This window comes from Meriones unguiculatus, chromosome 7 (genome assembly GCF_030254825.1).
Source record: "Meriones unguiculatus strain TT.TT164.6M chromosome 7, Bangor_MerUng_6.1, whole genome shotgun sequence".
Lineage (NCBI taxonomy): Eukaryota > Metazoa > Chordata > Mammalia > Rodentia > Muridae > Meriones > Meriones unguiculatus.
In genome coordinates this window covers 118982560-119000940 of record NC_083355.1, presented here as the reverse complement: position 1 = coordinate 119000940, position 18381 = coordinate 118982560, and the positions used below count along the sequence as shown (strand labels likewise).

Genomic DNA, 18381 nt, shown 5'->3' with positions numbered 1-18381 from the left:
CTCAGCGAGTTTGAGTGGCAGGTTCTCGACCAACACACTCGGAGCAGAGTGACTCCTCCACCCCCAGCCCCCCCCCGAGCTCCCCGAGCCCCCTGAGCATCCTTCTACGCCTTGACTGACAACAGCGCCAGCCCACGGCCGACTGAGGTCCCAATGTCAAGCTCTAGGCTGAAACTGCTTTAGGGGAGGGCATCTGAGGGTTATTTCGCTGCGGGACCTGTGGTTTTCCTTCTGCGTAACGCCGTGTGTGAGTTGCGTGCACGTACGATCTACAGTTGCAGAGAACATAACGACAACTCTTTTCTGTTCTTTTCCATTTCCTAGAACTTGTTCGGACTCCGTTCTCCTGCCTGGGTTTTGAGGTAGGAAGCTCATTCCCAAATCAGCAGTGTCCAGTACAAACAAACGAGGAGAGGTTCAACTGAAAACAGTCTAGTGTTCTCTTTAAGAGCTGCGTGTGCTAGCATACGCGTCCTATCCGAGGCTGAACATGCTCAGGGGCTAGTGAGGATGGAGCCTTCCCTCCTCCTCAGCTAGGAGACCCCTTCTTTGCCGGGTAACACCAGTTTTAAGAAAGGGAAGCATCACAGCGATGCTACAGACAACTTGGAAGAACAGGACCGCACCCGATGTAATGCTAGCCGAAAAGGGAAATGCTTGTGTTATGCTTGCTTGGAGATTTTATTTCATATACTACAGTTTCTAATGGGACAGTTATCATATCCTCCTCCTCCCTGAGCTCTGCCTAAGGTGTGGCTATGGGACTCTGCGTCTGCTCCTCAGTTGCCGGATGAAGTCTCTCTGGGCTCTTTGAAGACAACTCTGCTAGGCTCCGGGCCCAGCACACTTCGCAGGCAGGACAGACTGCAGGTCAGGGGTCTTGCGCCTGGGTTGATCTCCAGTCTCTGCACTTGAGGCCTTGGGTGGTTACACAAGATGGCTGTTCAGGCTCTGTGTCCCCCATGACTAGGTCTTTGCTACGGTCACTCTCGTAGATTCCCTGGAGTTTCCATTGCACTTAGGGTTTCACCTCACTCCTGAGATGACGCTCACTTTCATTAGTTCCTCCCAGTCTACCTGACCCCTCTCCGATCCTTCCTGGTTCTAACCTCACATGTCCCCAGTCCACTCACGAACGTTATTTTATTTCCCCTTCCCGGGGAGACCTTTAGTTCCCCTTAAGGCCTCCTGCCTTCATTACCCTATCTGGGTCTGTGGACAGTAGCATGACTGTCTTTTTTTTTTTTTACAGCTAATACCCACTTATAAGTGAGTACATGCCATGTCTATCTCTCCGGGTCTGGGTTATCTCATTCAGGGTGATTTTTTTTTCTAGTTCCACCCTGCATTAATTCTTGAATAAAGGGACTAAAAAATAAACAAAAGAAATTCTCGCTGAAATAATAACCAACCAACAAATGCCCAGAGCATGGCAACACAACCTAATATTTTAGTTATTAGAACAGGCAGTCTGTTTTAAGATAAAGATTGTCAATGAATGCTATATCAGGTTTTTAAAAATTAAAATAAATCTAAAGCCAAGACTGATAAACGTAAAGGAAAAAGAGGGGGGGATTTTAAGAAATAACTGAACACGGTACATTTTCAGTATGAGGTGTATTTAGACCTCACAGAGAGTCACAGATACGCAGAAGACACCAACGTCCCGTCTTCTGCAGCCAGTAGCTGGCCCTGCTTGTCTAGGCATCCTCAGTTCACCACAGGGTTGAAAAGTACCCTCACGTATGTTTAGCCTGTATGCAAGCCCAATAAATTCTTTGGTTTCCTAAAATGGACTTTAGTGGAATTGTAGAACAAGCTGGCATTTGTTTACATTGACCCGGGGAGAGAGATCCTGGAACATATAACTTCACTGAAAAATGTCTTTAGAAAGGAATTATTTACCTTCTTTTTTTAAATTTTAATTTTTTAAATATTAGTTACAGTTTGTAAACTTTGTATCCCTGCTGTATCCCACTCCCTTTTTCCCTCCCACTCCCACCCTCCCACCCTCATCTCCTCCCTGCCCCTTTCCAAGTCCACTGATAAGGGAGAACCTCCTCCCCTTACATCTGATACTGGTTTATCAGGTGTCTCAAGACTGGCTGCAACGTCTTCCTTTGTGGCCTAGCAGGGCTGCTCCTCCCTAGTGTGTGTGTGTGTGGGGAGGTCAAAGAGCCTGCCATTGAGTTCATGTCAGAAACAGTCCCTGTTCCCCTTATTAGGGTACCCACTTGGATACTGAGCTACCAAGGGCTACATCTGAGCAGGAGCTCTAGGTTGCATCCATACATGGTCTTTGTTTGGAGAAACAGTCTCATAAAAGACCCCTGTGCCCAGATATATATGGTCCTTGTGGAACTCTTGTCCTCTCCAGGTCGTATTACCCCCCCTTCCCCTCTTTTTGGTTCCCTGCATTTTGCCGGAGGTTTGGTTATGAGTCTTAATATCTGTTTTGATACTATTCGGTAATTAAAAATGAGGAAATCATGAAATTTGCAGGCAAATAGTGGGACCTAGAAACGATCATCCTGAGTGAGGTATTCCAAAAGCAGAAAGACACACATGGTATATACTCACTTATATAGATCTATAACATAGGATAAATATACTGAAATCTATCCACCTAAAGAAGATAAACAAGAAAGAGGACCCAAAGTATGATGATCAATCCTCACTTAGAAAGACAAATGGGATGGGCATTGGATGTAGGCGCAAACAAGTGACAGGACAGGAGCCTACCACACCTCTGAAAGACTCTACCTAGCAGTGTATTTACCTGTTTTTATACCCAACGTGCTGGAGAGTTTTATGTCAACTTGACACAAGCTAGCGTCATCTGAAAGGAGGGAACCTCAGCTGAGAAAATACCTCTATGATATCAGGCTGTAGACAGGCCTGTAGGGCATTTTCTTAATTAGTAATTGATGGGGTAGAGCCCAGCCTACTGGATGGTGCCATCCCTGGGCTGGTGGTCCTGGGTTCTATTAGAAAGCAGGTGAGAGGCCATGGAGAACAAACCAGTAAGCTACACTCCTTCATGGTCTCTGCCCTCCTGCCTCCAGATTCCTGCCCTGTTTGAGTTCCTGTCCTGACTTCCTTAAATGATGGACTCTGATGTAGAATTGTAAGCCAAATAAACCCAACTTGCTTTTTTTGGTGATGGTATTTCATCACAGTGATAGTAACTTTAACTAAGACACCCATGACCCCCCCCCCCAACTTCCCACAAAGTATTTTTTAATTCCCTTTTATTAAAGATTGATTCTTTTCTCATACAATATATCCTGATTACACTTCCCTTTCCTCTACTCATCCCAGTTCCTCAGCTCTTCTCCTCCCATCTGGATCCACTACCTTTCTGTCTCTCCTTAGAAAAGAGCAAGCTTCTAAGAGATAACAAAACATAACAAAATAAAATATAAGATAAAACAAAAATCATTATATGAAGTGGGAAAAGACAAACCAAAAGAAAAAAAGGAGCCCCAAGAGAAGGCACAAGAATCAGAGGTCCATCGGATTTTATGGGACTCCATTCATTACACACTCAGGAGTCCCATAAAAATGCTAAAGATACAATAAATACACAGAGAACCTAGTGCAGACCCATGTAGGCCTGTGCTTGCTGATGCAGTGTCTGTGAGTTCGTAGAAGCCTTGCTCAGTTAGTTCAGAGGGTCTTGTTCTCCTGTGTCCCTCGTCTCCTCTGGCTCTTATACTCTCTCTGCCTCCTCTTCCACAGGGTTCCCTGAACTCTGAGGGAAGGGATTTGATGGAGACATCCCATTAAGAGCTCTTATTTTCTACACAATGTCTGGTTGTGAGTTTCTGTATTTATTCTCATCTTCTGCAGGAGGAAATTTTTCTGATGATGGCTGAATAAGGCACTGATATATGAGAACAGCAGAATATCATTAAGAGTCCTTACACTGTTCATTTACAAAAAATGTCAGTATTATTTGATTTTACTCTAGGCCTCTGGATTATCTACTGTCTGGTTCTTGGTTGTTCAGGCAGTGTTGGTTATGGGTTGCTTCTTATGGAGTGGGTCTTAAGTCAAATCAGGCATTGGTTGGTTCCCCCTAAAGCTTTGTGCCACCATTGCCCTAGCATATTTCGTAGGCAGCACAGATTGTAGAGTAAAGGTTTTGTGGCTGGGTTGGTGTTTATGCTTCTCTTTTGGTAGCCTGCAAAGTAGCACCTCCTGTACCAATGACACTAGCACTTAGGGGTGAAGGTTCTATGTAGCTTCAACTTAACCTCTCCATGTTCAGTGAGTTGTGTGGGCATTAGTTTTCAGCAATGGGGCCTTGCTGTCAGTCTGTGAAGAGCAACCTGTTGTCTTGGCAACAGTCTAGATTGTTCGGGGGATTTACATGGGACCTATTTGGCCAAGAACTCAACTGGATACATCCCAGTCTTGGAACTGGAAGCTTCATTTGGTAACAAGAAATGGCCAGTTTCTTGTTAATGGACTGCTTCATTATTTAGGATGTTCATAGGATCAAGTTCATATATTTTAGGAAGTTTATCCTGTACTGTTTCCATACTACCCCTCAAATGCCCTCAATTCTGGATGTCTTTCCCTCATTCTCTGTCAAACCCTTCTCCCCCTTCCTTCTCTCCTGATCCTTCCGTTGGTGTACTCCCTGTTCCCATAAAATCTATTCAGCTTACCCCCCTCCCATGTGTCCTCCCCAGTCCCTTCCTCTATAGCTAACCTCTCTAATTCTATGGTTTGTTGCTTGGTTATCATTTATTTAACAGCAAATATCTACATATAAGCAAATATGTACTGAATCTTTCTGGCCTGGGTTTGTGTTACCTGATTCAGGATGATATTTTTCTAGTTCCAGCCATTTGCCTACAAATTTCATGGGGCCGTTTTTTAAACAGCTGAGTCTTAGAATACTGTCATAAGACCGATCCTTGGTGAACAATGCCTTAGGGAACTGGGAGAGAGGCTTCAGGGAAAAAAAGGCAGAGCGTGTTTTTATCTCAGGTGCAGTTTGTCCCCGGGATTGTTCTTGGATGTGGTTTTGTGCGTGAGATGTGTTTATTCTTATTGCATGTCAGAACAGAGCTATAGAACCCAGTCTGGCCAGTGTACCCTGAATCTGGATACGGCCTTTTGCCTCGCTTTCATGCCTTTCCTGATATAATCTGCACGATGTGCCAGGCAACTGCATTTCCCCTGGTCTGTCCAGAGAAAGTTCTGGGGAAGGCTGCTCTGTTAATATTTAGGATGTGTTTACTGACAGTTATTTGCATGTTTTTCTGAACTCAACCTTCCTTAGTCATTGCTTTCTTTGTGACATTCGTGTATAAAAGTACACTGCAACTGAAGTAAGATGCTCTACAGCATTAGCTGCAGTCCACCCACTCTGTCAGGGCCTCAGATTCCAGGTCCAACAGACAAGATCTGCACAGGTTGGCTAAAAAGTCCACAGTGGAGTAATGCTCTATTGTGTAAATGTACCACATTTTAAAAATCCACTCTTTGTTGAATATGTCAACAGAAGTTTTCCAGTCTAGCTTCCAGTTTCTGGATATTATGAACAGAGCAGCCATGAAAATGGCTGAGCCAGTGTCCTTGTGGTAGGATGAAGTATCGATTAAGTATATGTCCATATGTGCTATAACTGGATCTTGAGGTAGAGCAAATTTCACCTTTCTGATGAACTACCATACTGATTTCCACAGTGATTGTACAAGTTTACATTCCCACCATCGATGGAGAAGAGTTCCCCTTACATTCTCACCAGCATGAGCTGTCACTTGTTTTACTGATCTTAGCCATCCTGACAGGTGTAAAATGGAATCTCAAAGTAGTTGTGATTTCCATTTCTCTGATGACTAAGGATACTGAACATTTCTTTACATGTTTCTCAGGTATTAGAGATTCCTCTATTTTGAATCCTCTGTTTATATCTGCACCCCATTTTAAAATCAGACAATCACAAGTTCATGTGTATCAACTTAAAATGATGTTATGGGAAGTTTCAAGCTTCTACGAGACTTCTGGCTTCAGAGAGACCAGACATCACCTTGTGACCAGGTTCCCAGCTAAATACCTTAAGAATTTAGTGCAGTGCTCAGACTTTGTCTCCAGTGTGTCCATCATCCACCAAGAGAGTGGAGCATCAGTCCAGTGGTGTCTGACATCAATACAGGTGTGGAGTTCTGATATCTGAATTGCTAAATGTTACTGCAGAACTGGTGTCCATATTTCTGTGATCCCAGACGCCTTTGGGTCCTTGTGATGGGTATTCCCAATCATCAACTTGATTATATCTGGAATGAACTACAACTCAGAAAGGAGGGCACACACATGATCTGGATCTTGAGGAAGGAAGACAGCATGCCTTTGATCTGGATCTTGAGTCCAGAAGACACAGACTTTTGAGCTGGATATTGAAGTGGAATGACTCACACTTTTGGTCTGAATGGACATACAACCTCTAATCTAGACCTTGAGGCATAGTGGCCATGCTCATAAAGATCTATAATGAAAAGAAATAAAGAAAAAAAAAAAAGCCTAGGTTCAGGCATGGTGGTATACGCCTTTAATTCCAGCATTCAGGAGACAGAGGCATGCAGATCTCTGACTTCAAGGCCAGCCTGGTCTATAGAGCAAGTTCCAGGACAACCGAGCTTAGGCAGTGAAGGAAACCACTGAAAACAGATCGCCAGTGAAGATGTAATTGAACAAGAGGGCTGTGTTCCAGCCCAAGCAAGCAGCACATTGCTTGGCAGCTTCGGCCGTGTGGCTCTGTCTTTAGAGTCAAGTAATAGGAGGAGTCCTGGGACAATTGTTGCTGGTTAGTTGTAGCAAGGTAAGACCAGCATTACATTACTGAGGTAAAATCTAGAAATCATTTTCTGAGAGCACAGAGAAGCTGTGTTTCAGAGATAGCCAAGGTTGTACTTCATGCTGGCAGCTGGACTTGGTAATGTGTTAGAATGACCCAGGTGGTACTGGTGAAGGCATGAAGGGATCCCGGGAAAGGCCATGGGTGATGGTGCTGCCTCAATGGCAGCTGAAATTGAGGTTTAACTCCATGAAGAAAGCCTAGAAGAGGCTACTGGCGAAAGCGCAGCCCAATTTCAGCAGAAGATCCAGCATTTTGGAGATGCCAGTACCATGGGATGACCACCAAGAAGAGCAGCAGTAATGGAATGGAGCCAGCCAGAGTGTAGATGACACGCTGTGTGTGCTGCAGAGTGCAGAGCTAGAGAAGTGACCCAAGCCCAGGAGACCATGAGCGGATCCCACACATTGTACTGACTGAGTCTGATTTTGATTTGTTTGTGACTTGTGCCCTTATTTTTCCATCTTGAAGTGAGAAAGTATTTTACTGGAGCCCACAGTTGAGAGACTTAATTTTTAAAAACTTTGGATTTTAGAAGATTGACCATTTTAAAGCATCTGATATTTTAATATGTTTGAATTTGTAAAGACTTTTGAAGTTATAGATCTTCGGGATCAATAAGAAATGAAGGGTTGTGGCTTAATAGTTATGTGCTTGTGTATCAAGTTGACAAGGTGTCAGTTGTCCTGGCTGATTTTGTGTGTCAACTTGACACAAACCAGTGTCATCAGAGAGGAAGGAGACACAGCTGAGGAAATGCCTCCATGAGCTCTAGCTCAAAGGCATTTTATCAAATATTGATCAATGAGGGTGGGTGGTGCCATTCCTGGGCTGGTGGTCCTGGGTTTTTTAAGAAAGCAGGCTGAGCAAGGCATGCTGAGCAAGCCAGTAAGCAGCACCCTCCATGGCTTCTGCATCGATTCCTGTCTCCAGGATCCCACCTTGTTTGAGTTCCTGTCCTGACTTCTTTCAATAATGAACAGCAACATGAAAATGTAAGCCAAATACACCCTTTACCCTTTCCTCCTCAACTTCTTTTTTTTGGTCATTTAAAAAATCATCATTATTGTTATTATTATCATTATTTGTCACAGCAATAGAAAGCCTAACTAAGACAGTCCTTCAGCTGAAATCGCGGAATCCTGATAGTTGGTGGACTTCAGTGGGTATGACGTTGCCATCCTGACTCCAGCAGGCTCACAATCCAGTGATAACCAGATCTGACATCATCTAGTTACTTTTGTTCTTAGTGTACAGCCCTACCCTTAGTCATTTTGACATGCAGAAGATGAAATCACTTCAGCAATTCCTTTGATAATAACACCATTTTATCAGTCTACATAGCTGAACTTCATGCAGATCTTCTAAGAAGTGTAATAAACCTGAATATCACAAGCTCTGAAGAAGGTGAACATACCCACTTCAACAGATGTATAAGACACAAAGAAACAATACAAAAAGCTATGGCACAGGCATTACCCAAGACCCAACACCAACCAGCCATTTCCTCTATGGGGGAATTCAAACTTACAGAAATAGCTGAAATGTCTCAGAGAGAATTAGAGTTACTCAAAAGAACGAATAATCACACAGAAGAGCCAAACAAACACCCATGAGTTAAGGAAATAATTGACAAGCCAGTTTCCAAGGTGAACATAACAGCTAATAAATTGGAGGACAAAGCTCAGAATAAAAATAGAAAAAATAGCAAGGAGACTGAAACATTGACAAATCATCATACAAAAGTGTTTGAAATGAAGTAGATGGTCAGTAAAACAAAACAAAAAACAAAACCACAACAGATATTATCATTAACAGAGAAGACCATGCAGAAAAATGAATTTTATTGATGGAGGACAAAGTTGAGTAAATAATATGAGCAGACATTTATAAGGAAAAAATTAAGTATAATGAATGATATTTCTAAGATGTACAGGACATGTCCAAGAAACCAGACCTAAGAATTCATGAAATAGAAGAAGGGTCAGTGGTAAAACTGAATGAAAAATAAAAGACCAACTAATTAGAGAGATTATAGCATCAAACTTAACAAATTTACAGAAAGAAGTAGGCTTCCAAATACAAATTGTATATAGAACTCCAAATAGACATAACCATGCCATATTGAAATCAGTATGTCAAATACTAAAAGCAAAGAAACAATATTAAAAGAAGCATAAAAAACCAACTCATACACAAAAACAGAAATATCAGAATCACCCCAAACTCTCTATCAGTAACTATAAAGACTGGAAGGACATGGAGCACAATTTCTCAAGCTCTGAAAATAAACAACTGTGAACCAAGAATCCTATACCTTGCTAAGCTATCTTCCAATATTGACAGAAAAATAACAGTATTTCACAAAAACACAGATCAAGGCAATTCATGACAACTAAGTCAGCAGTGCAGAAAATTCTTAGTGGAATGCTTTACAGGAAGAAAGATAAAAGGTAGCTTAACTGCGGATAAACAATCTAGACAAGAGGAAGAAACAAACATGTCCAACACAAAAGCTCATCAAACCCTCAAAACTAATACGAATCAAGAAAAGAAATAATCAGTGTTCCAGGAAAACAGAACACCGCCCAACAAATTTATAGGAAATAGCAAACCTCTTTCTGCACTAACCTGAAATGTACATGGACTCAATGCATCACCCAAAAAATCCAACAAAGGGACTAGATTAGAAAAAGAAAAAAGAACCAACTATATTCTGTCTTCACAAAACATGTTATCAGTAAAAATACACAAAACTTATTATCAAAGAATGAAAAAAATCCAAAAACTAAAAACCAAACCAAACAAAAAAAAAAAATTCCTCCAAGTGAAGTAGAAGCAGATTCATCTATCACAGGGTGAAAGAGGTTCAGAAAATCGTCAACAAGGGTGAGAAAGGATTGACCTCAGGCTTCAGGCAACGTACTGTAGAGAGACATTTTTTTTCCAAGAAGACCAAAGGAGAATGAGGGTTAGCCTCTGCAACATAGCTAGTTTAAGGATAATGGTTTTGGCAGGAGACACATTGCCAGTTGAGGCATACTGCCATCTTCCAGTTATGTGTGAGGACCAGAATTTGCCCTGTACCTATATTTCCTCTAAGATGGACCTGGCTGCAGCTACAGGCTCCAAGAGTCCCACTTGCTAGATGATGGTGAAGCCCCATGAGAAATATCAGGAGGCCTATGACAAGTGTCTGGAGAAGGTACAGGCTTGGGTTACACCTTTGTGAGAGACTAGAGCTGCAAGCCAACCCCTGTGCCAGAAGCTGCTGGGCTGGCTGCAGGCAGCTGCCCACCCTAACAGCATCTCCCCAATTTCTTGATGTGTGAATATTCCCAGGCAGCTCCAACAGCGGTTCTTGGAGGAAGAGCCAGCATCTTTGCCATCATTGCTATCTCCCTTTGAACTTAGATGAAGACAGTCCCAAGAATGTGGGGTGGAAGCAAAGGTAAAAAAACAAAAACAACAAACAAAATGCTAAGCAACTGGAAAACATTAAAAAAAGCTGATGTAGCTATCCTCATATTCATATTCATATTCAATGTAACCATTCAATAAAATTAATTAGAGGATATTAAAAGGGGGCAACTGCATATGAGTAAGAGGAACAATCCTTCAAGGAGATATAACAATTTTAAAATGCTATGCGCAAAGCTTTGGTTCCCTAATTTCATAAAACACTAAAATACAAAAGTCCACACAAGTCCTTACACAATAATTATTTGGGACTTCAATACACCACTCTCAAATTTGGATAGGGCTTGCCAACCTAACAACAAGTAAAGAAAATCCAGAGCAAAAATGTACTATGCATGAACTGGATATAACAGAGAATATTATACATTACAGGTGGAAAATATACCTTTTTCTCAATGGAACCTTCTCAAAATATTTCACATCATAGATACAAGTTAACTCTCAACAAATGCAGAAAAAATGAGATAATTCCTCATTTTCTATCAGAAAATAAAGAATGGTGTGTCCTCAGCCCTCAAATGTCCCTCATTCCTCTAAGGCTCGGAGGATATTATGAAGTGTAAAAGCTGAAAGTTGGGGAGAAGGACTATAAAATGCTCTGCTTTGGTCATGAAAAGCTAATGCAACCGTAAATTCAGCAGCAGCTACAGTTGCTTATACTGGACCTGAACAGGATCAGGCCTGTCAATAGCCAGTCTTGGACTGTGGAGGACTCATGGTGCCCTACCCCCTCCATGAGGAACTGGGGAATTCTGACAGATGCTGGGTAAACAGGCTCTTATCTTCAGATGTATACTCACTGCTAAGCCCCTCCATCAAATAGTCTTCCTCCCATTAGATACTCCCTTAGAGAATCTACTTATGTGGATGGCTGTGGTTAAACCCAATGGGACACACACACACACACCACAGCACATGAAAGGCTCTTATATATCAAAGAGAGTTTTTTCAGGGATAGGAGACAGGTAAGAGAGGCGAGAGTTAGTTAGCATGTATTATATACATGTAGGAAACTGTCAAAAACTAAGTTGAATTAATAAAAACCAAAAGAATAAATAAGCAACTAAAACATTTTCTCTCTTCAAACAGAATTCTGAGACCCTAAAACCACACACACACACACACACACACACACACACACACACACCTCTTTTTCAGGATCATGCTCTAGGGTATTTGTCTCCCTCTCTGGCCTGGTGTTTAGAACTCTGGACAGTTAGTGCTGCCTTTGACCTCTGTGAGCAGAATGTGAAGAAACGGCATGTGACCTTAGAAGGCCTGTGGATCTGTTGGGTGATGATGGCTCCTGACCCTGGGGAAGGAAGAGCCTCCTCAGGGCTGTTCACCTCCAGAAAGAGCCCACATGCCCTGAGAGGAAAGAGGACAAGGGTCTGTAGGAAGTGTGGAGCTGCCACTGAGGAATCTGTCAGTATGTGAGTGCCCACATTCGGGAACCAGGTCACCCTCAGCTGAGCTCTGCCATCATTGAAGACAGCCTTGGAGCAGGAGGCACAGTGACCAGGTACCCTGTGTGCTCAGAAACAGCCCCATTTGAGGATGCTGAGGGCCAGCAGGGGGCGCGGGAGATCCAGCTTTCACCAGGAAGGAATCTGGAGAGTCCTAAGAAGCTCTAAGGCTTCATTTCCTGATGTCGAATAACTGCAGAGACCATGGTCTCTATGTGAGGTGCCTACCGTGGCAAGACCCCAAACAGTACAGTAAAGATTCTTGGTTAAGTAATACTGCACATATGTGTTTTGTTCATTACATGAGAATCTTACTGGAAGGACAAACATCACTGGCATATACATATAAATGAGTTACACATTTTCAAACATCCAGTCTTCATTACCGCCATCAGCCGCATCTATAACTCTGTCTGTAACTTCTTTTCACTGACAGAAGGGTTTTCCTCAGCTGGATTATATGACTGTGACCTGGGAGCCCAGTCCTTGATGTTCTGTCCACAGTGTTGAGCCCATGCAGCTCTGCTGGGCAAGTGCAGGAGACCTGGACCCAACGTGTCGGCCACCTCCATGTGAAGCCGTCAGCTCAGGGAATGCAGAGCAGGAGAAGCTGGCCATGTTGGCCTAGTCTGGCCTTCATTACCTTTTGGATTTTATTTTTCCTCTGCATATTTCTCCTAAAACAAAACTTTTTTTTTTTTTTTTTTTTTTTTAGTAAACAGTAACATCAAACCCTAATGTATGGTTTTGTGACTTGGGGGAAAGAGGGGAAAGTAAATTAATTACAGACTGTCTCTGTGCACATTCAAGATCCTGAAGGTAAAGAAGAGGTGACGCCTTCACACCGACACCGTCCTACTGACAATTACACATGAATAGAGAAGAGATTCCCTACCACCTCTGGGTGCGGAGGGAACATTTATGTGCTCACAGCACTCTAGCCTTCTCTTGACCTCAGTCTCATCACCGTCCTGTCTTGTGTTTAAGGGATGAGAGTCCTGCATTCTGGGGTGATGTCCCAGGTGTGTGTACCGTATCCATCTTACTGTTTATATTTACGCCATAGCACTTAATTACCTGGTTAAGAACCGGTTGTCCACTGTTAGAGTTTTAGAATTTCAGCTTACTGAAGAGAGACCTGAGATTCCTGATGAATTCTATAAGAGATTCCCTTTCTTTCCCCTGGCTGGGCGACATTTGCACCTCATGAGATTAGATCCTGCCTCTGGTGGCAGACTTCTCATGTCATGGAAAGGAGTTTCTGGTTGCTGCTCTACTCCGTGGACTTATTGAATCCCATTACTCACATCATCAACATACAACATACTTTTCTGATGTAAATTAAAAAAAGAAGTTCCATCATTTGCAATCCAATTACGTGAGAATTTCTGAAGGATGAATTGGTAGTTCCATTTTATCTAACAATGGTTCCCTCTGCAGTAATTTTCACCTCACATGGCCTTGTAATGAGGAAGGAGACCCAGCAATGTTTACAGCACTGATTAGAAATACATAAACTTTCTAGGTGAGCTGGAAACAAACTCCCTAGTTGAGTATGTCTGAGTCCAGGAATTTTGAAAGCTATAAAGTGTATCACTGAAATAAATTGAGTGAATGAGTTATTCTGATCAAAAGTAAGAGTAATATTTTCTAATTTTGAGTCTTTACTGACAGGGTGATTTTTTTTTTGTTTGTTTTTTGAGAAAGATTCCCTCTCTATTTAGTCTTGCATGTGCTGGACCTCAGTCTGTAGACCAGCCTGGTTGTGAAATCACTGAGACCATCCAAGTTCTGGGATGAAAGGTAAGCACCACCAATGCCTGGCTATATCCAAATTTGTACAAAATCTTGTTGGATTAGATTTAACACTTTAATTTTTGTTCCACATAGCCTACATCTGTCTGCACATTTAGAGACATGGGCCCAGAAGTGCTTCAAGAACATCTGAAAAAGTCTACATCTACTCCAGCTCATAGCACTGACCTAAGACAACATCACAGTTTTATGACCTCTGTGGGCAGAGCATCTGAAACGCATTGCAAGTGTTCTTGGTTAGATATGACGCTCTCTCTTCAGAAGAGTCTGTTGCCTGCATTTCCCGTATCAGGAACCAGCATTGGCTGCATCCCCGGCCTCTGGCCTCTTCCGCACCTGGCAAGGGATCCTCGGTATCATCCATTCTATGATGTTTTCTTTCTCATTGACCTTTCCTACTGCTGGTCTTTGAAGATGACATGTGTGGTAGCATTTGAATCTTATGGAGAGAATATCAGATATTTTCCTATTTCTATACACATAATTTCATCATGTATCACCCCTCTGAGCTCTTCCTGAGTCCTCCATGTGAAATCAATGAGTGATGATCCCTGGATGAGTGGACAGGTCCGGACCCTTCCTGTTCCAGTGAGGGTCTCTCTCAGTCTTGCTCCTACTCATCACTCCCCACAAGTGTTTATTCTGAGGACTCTGGTCTCCATTAGCCGTCCGGACCCTTCCTGTTCCAGTGAGGGTCTCTCTCAGTCTTGCTCCTACTCATCACTCCCCACAAGTGTTTATTCTGAGGACTCTGGTCTCCATTAGCCACACTCTGTGGGAGCAGAGGTGAGCTCCCTGAGGACTCCTGTGCTTCCCATCACAGACAGGCTCCTCCTGGTCCTGAACCTTAAGTCCACCCTCAGGGCCAGCACCTGCTGAGGAATGCAAATCTCCCCTGGCTCCACCCATCCCTGGGTTGAAAAGCCAAAGCTGGGCCTGGGTGCTCACTGGTATGCAGCCATGGACAGGCTTGCTTCCTCCTTGCTGCTGCTGCTTGTCCCTGCATGTGAGTGCCAAGGCCACCCACGGGATGAACCTTCCTATCCTCACCCTGTTCCAACTTCACCTTCTGTTTCTTTCTTCACAGATGTCCTGTCCCAGATCACCTTGAAGGAGTCTGGCCCTGGGCTCTTGCAGCCCTCTGAGACCCTCAGTCTGACCTGCACTTTCTCTGGGTTTTCACTGAGCACTACTCATATGGGTGTGGGCTGGATTCGTCAGCCTCCAGGGAAGGGTCTGGAGTGGCTGGCAAACATTTGGTGGGATGATGGCAAGCGCTACAACCCGTCCCTGAAGAGCCGGCTCACCATCTCCAAGGACAGCTCCAACAACCGGGTGTTCCTCAAGCTCGCCAGTGTGGACACTGCGGACTCTGCCACATACTACTGTGCTCGGAGAACACACTGACACAGCCTCCGTTTGCAGCTGTGCAGTATCTCAGGCTGGTCCTCAGCTCTGTGTCTCCTCCTACAATGCAGGAGGTGTGGAGGGGGCACACATTTCCTGCTAGCCCTCGGGGATTTTCCATTTTCCTCTAGGTTAAGAGCCCAGGCTTCCTGTTATTCAGCCTAGGTCCCTTTGAAGATATTCAGAAATGAGTCTGTCTGTGTTTCCTTTTATAAAGATGAAGGATGTTTGGTGTCTGCACCAGGTGGTTCCGAGCTATGGTTCCACTCTGTCTTAGGCCTCAAGTCCCCACAGCACAATGTTCCAACTTATTTTAATGTTTACCTTAAGTAAACAGCTGTACATGAGGAAGATGGGAATTGCTGGATGAGCATTTTCAAATTGAGTCAGTGGCCAAAGAGGCCCCATGGATACTCCCAAATACTTCAGACCATTTCCAAGGTTAATGGCTGCTCTCCACAAACTGATTGTGATACCTGATTTATCAAGGCAGTACTTAGATATCTCAGTGAGCACAGAGATGTTGAGCTTGTGCCCACCTAGAAGCTTCACCCCTCCTGCCTACTGTTCATTGCACTGGATCTGCTTTGTATGGTATCAGGGGGCGGGGAGGTAATAATCAACCTAGCTACATACATTGGCATTCTCAAGAGCCACCTGCCTGTTGGTTATGCTGGTTCAATAGTGACACAAATGTGAGTTTAATCATTCATTTCCTGACAGAATTTAAGGCCTTTGAGATGGAAGCCATGGTGACATTGCCTTGCTGGGATGGAAGCCAAGAACCTAGAGTTGGATACACCATGGTCCTCAGAGAAAACCAAGAGCCATTGTTCTGATAAAGCAGTGTGTCTATAAAATGGTTCCTAGTTATATACCAAACAGACTTAAATCAGCACCTCACTCATCTCTCCTCAGAGACCCTTCTTGCTGCAGGTGGAAAGCAACAGAGGACCACAAATGGACAATTTGTAGAGAATTACAGATACTTGAGCCCTCAGTCCTGAACTGCTGTGAGCAAGTGCATGCTGGGTTGGCAGAAGCAAGTCAGCAAGTGAGCTTCCTGGTAACAGCCCAGTCTGTTTGCATGGCTGAAAATGGGTGTATCTTGGTTTAGGCCAAGCCCCAAGGTTTTGTCTCAAGACTTCTTGTTGTTGCTATACTGCCTTTCCATGCTTGTCTCATATATCTGGCATAGGAGAGACCCTCACTGCTCATTGCTTCACTCTCTTGGGCAGATTTTCTGCAGAGTATTTTAAAGATATACCTACATGACATAGTACTGTTTATATGAACTGATGATTTCATAATTCCTGGTGATGATTTTAAAGAATTTCTGACTTGAATCAAGTAATTTAAAAACACTCCCATAGTATATCAAAAACTGCTAGGAGCTCTGTGAACCTACCTATGTCAAACAATTGATTTACACCGAAAAGGAAAGCAAGATAGAAACAAATTAATGATCAAGGAGATACACTCATTCTAGGTTTAGTCCAAGGAGAAGGCTCAGCTGTACGCCACAATAAGAACGGCCATAGAAGTATAGAAACAAAGAATAAATAGTTCACGATACAAGAGAAGACAGATAGGTGTTTCTTAGAGAACCCTTCACATTAAAAACTTGCTTTGAACATATAATGTACATTTGAAATAAGAAAAAGATGAAACTTCTGCTTTGAATTCGTAATGAGCATATAGATAAAACCATTGCTCTAAACTTATAATAAATATAGCATATAGTTACATATTAGGATCAGCATACTAATATAACCATAACTCCCTTTTCATGTAACAATTGCATCTATTTTGAATGAGATAATTTTTTTTATATATAGAGAACCTTTGTATTAAATTGAATAAAAACTTAAGACAGAATTAAACACTTTTTAGGCCTTCTGTTTCATCCAAAAATGTTTCTGTCTGTTAATATGTCTAATTGTATATTGTCTATGTGTATGTATATATGTATATATTTATATCTGTATGTTTACATGTATGTAAATGAATGGTGTCTTTGGGAGCTCCATTGTTTTGTCTATTGATTGTATGTGTGCATGTGTTTGTGAGGTTCATAAAATCTGCTTGCTTTGTCTGTCAAATGTGTGTATGTTTTGCATGCTTTCATGTTTTGTAAGTTTAGTAAGTGATAAGCAGTTCAGAGTGTTTCATTGGCCTTCTTAATTAGGTTCCTCTCTTCCAGCAAGCTGCTCTTCACTGCTGAGCCATTGAATTAACAGGAACTAAGGTTTTTCTTTTCTCAATTTCTTGTATTTACAGCAAGAAATTGTCAGGGCTGCAGCTGTAGCAGCTTGTACTCTGAATTAAAAGAGGCACCTGGCTTAATCAATTAAGACCCTCTGCTGTTAAACAATTAAAGTTTTTAGCCAGAGAGCTGTTTTGGTGGAGAGCTCAGTTGACAAAGCTTCAGCTGCTGAATCTGAAAGTTCAGGGTTCAGTTCCCTGTTACCTCTCCTTTCTTTTAGAGGCTCACGTGACCAGGGGCCTCTGCAAGTTTAAGAGTTAAAGTGTATATATAGAGCTCCGCATATAGGAAGAGAAACACCAGCCACCAGCTCTTGCGACCTGCCTTGGTTTACCCTGTGTGCTGGGGCTGGCACTAAATGACCTGTCCTCATCAAAGCTTCTCCTCAGGACTTAGGGACCACTGCAAAGGAGGAGATGGAAAGATTGCAAGGGCCCGAGATGATGGATAACTCCAAAGAAACAGGCTCCTCCAGACACAAGAGGGCTGATGCACGTGTGACCTCAAAGAGACTGTGCAGAGGGCTTGGATGGCAAGATGGGGTCCCAGTGCTGAGGGGGGCAGTGGGGTAGTGGGCTCCCACCACCAAGCAAGAAGCTGTCTGCAGCTGGTACTCACTTGCAAAGGGAAAAATTAGTCTTCCTCAGTGGAGTCTCTCTGGTTTTATTAAACACACTATAAGGTAGGCCTATGTCCAGGAGTTGGACTGACAAAACAAACTCAATGGCATGTTTATAGACTGGGTCTCATATTGCTTTGCATAGGCATTTTTTTGTCTTATCAGTCTTTTTGTATATTTGGTTTAATGTTGGTGTACTTATGAGTGTGTGTCTGAGAGAGAGAGAGAGAGAGAGAGGGAGACAGGGAGAGAGAGAGAGACTTTGACTTTTGCTTTGACTTTTTCGTTAAGGAGAGGAGGAAAGGCCCTGGATTTGGGTAGTAGTGAGGCAATGAGGATCTAGGAGAAGTTGGGAAAGTGTGACCAGAATTTATTTTTTAAAACAAAAATTTTCAATAAATAAAGGAAATTTAGATGAACCAAACTGGAAAACACACTACAAATCTGTGTATTTATT

The 18381-nt window shown here is 42.9% G+C and overlaps 1 long non-coding RNA gene and 1 gene segment (V, D, J or C); both read left to right on the top strand.

The window, feature by feature from the left end:
* Positions 1–35: 35 nt before the first annotated feature.
* Positions 36–13868, top strand: LOC132655311 (uncharacterized). 2 transcript variants are annotated; one of them, XR_009593161.1, is made up of 3 exons: positions 36–362; positions 13525–13620; positions 13708–13868. It is a non-coding gene; the product is annotated as an uncharacterized LOC132655311 (long non-coding RNA). The 2 variants fall into 2 exon arrangements; XR_009593162.1 differs by having other exon boundaries at positions 36–870.
* Positions 13869–14518: 650 nt separating this feature from the next.
* Positions 14519–18381, top strand: LOC110558263 (immunoglobulin heavy variable 2-5-like). The segment is given in 2 exon segments: positions 14519–14638; positions 14720–18381. Coding segments are annotated over 2 exon segments (366 nt in total).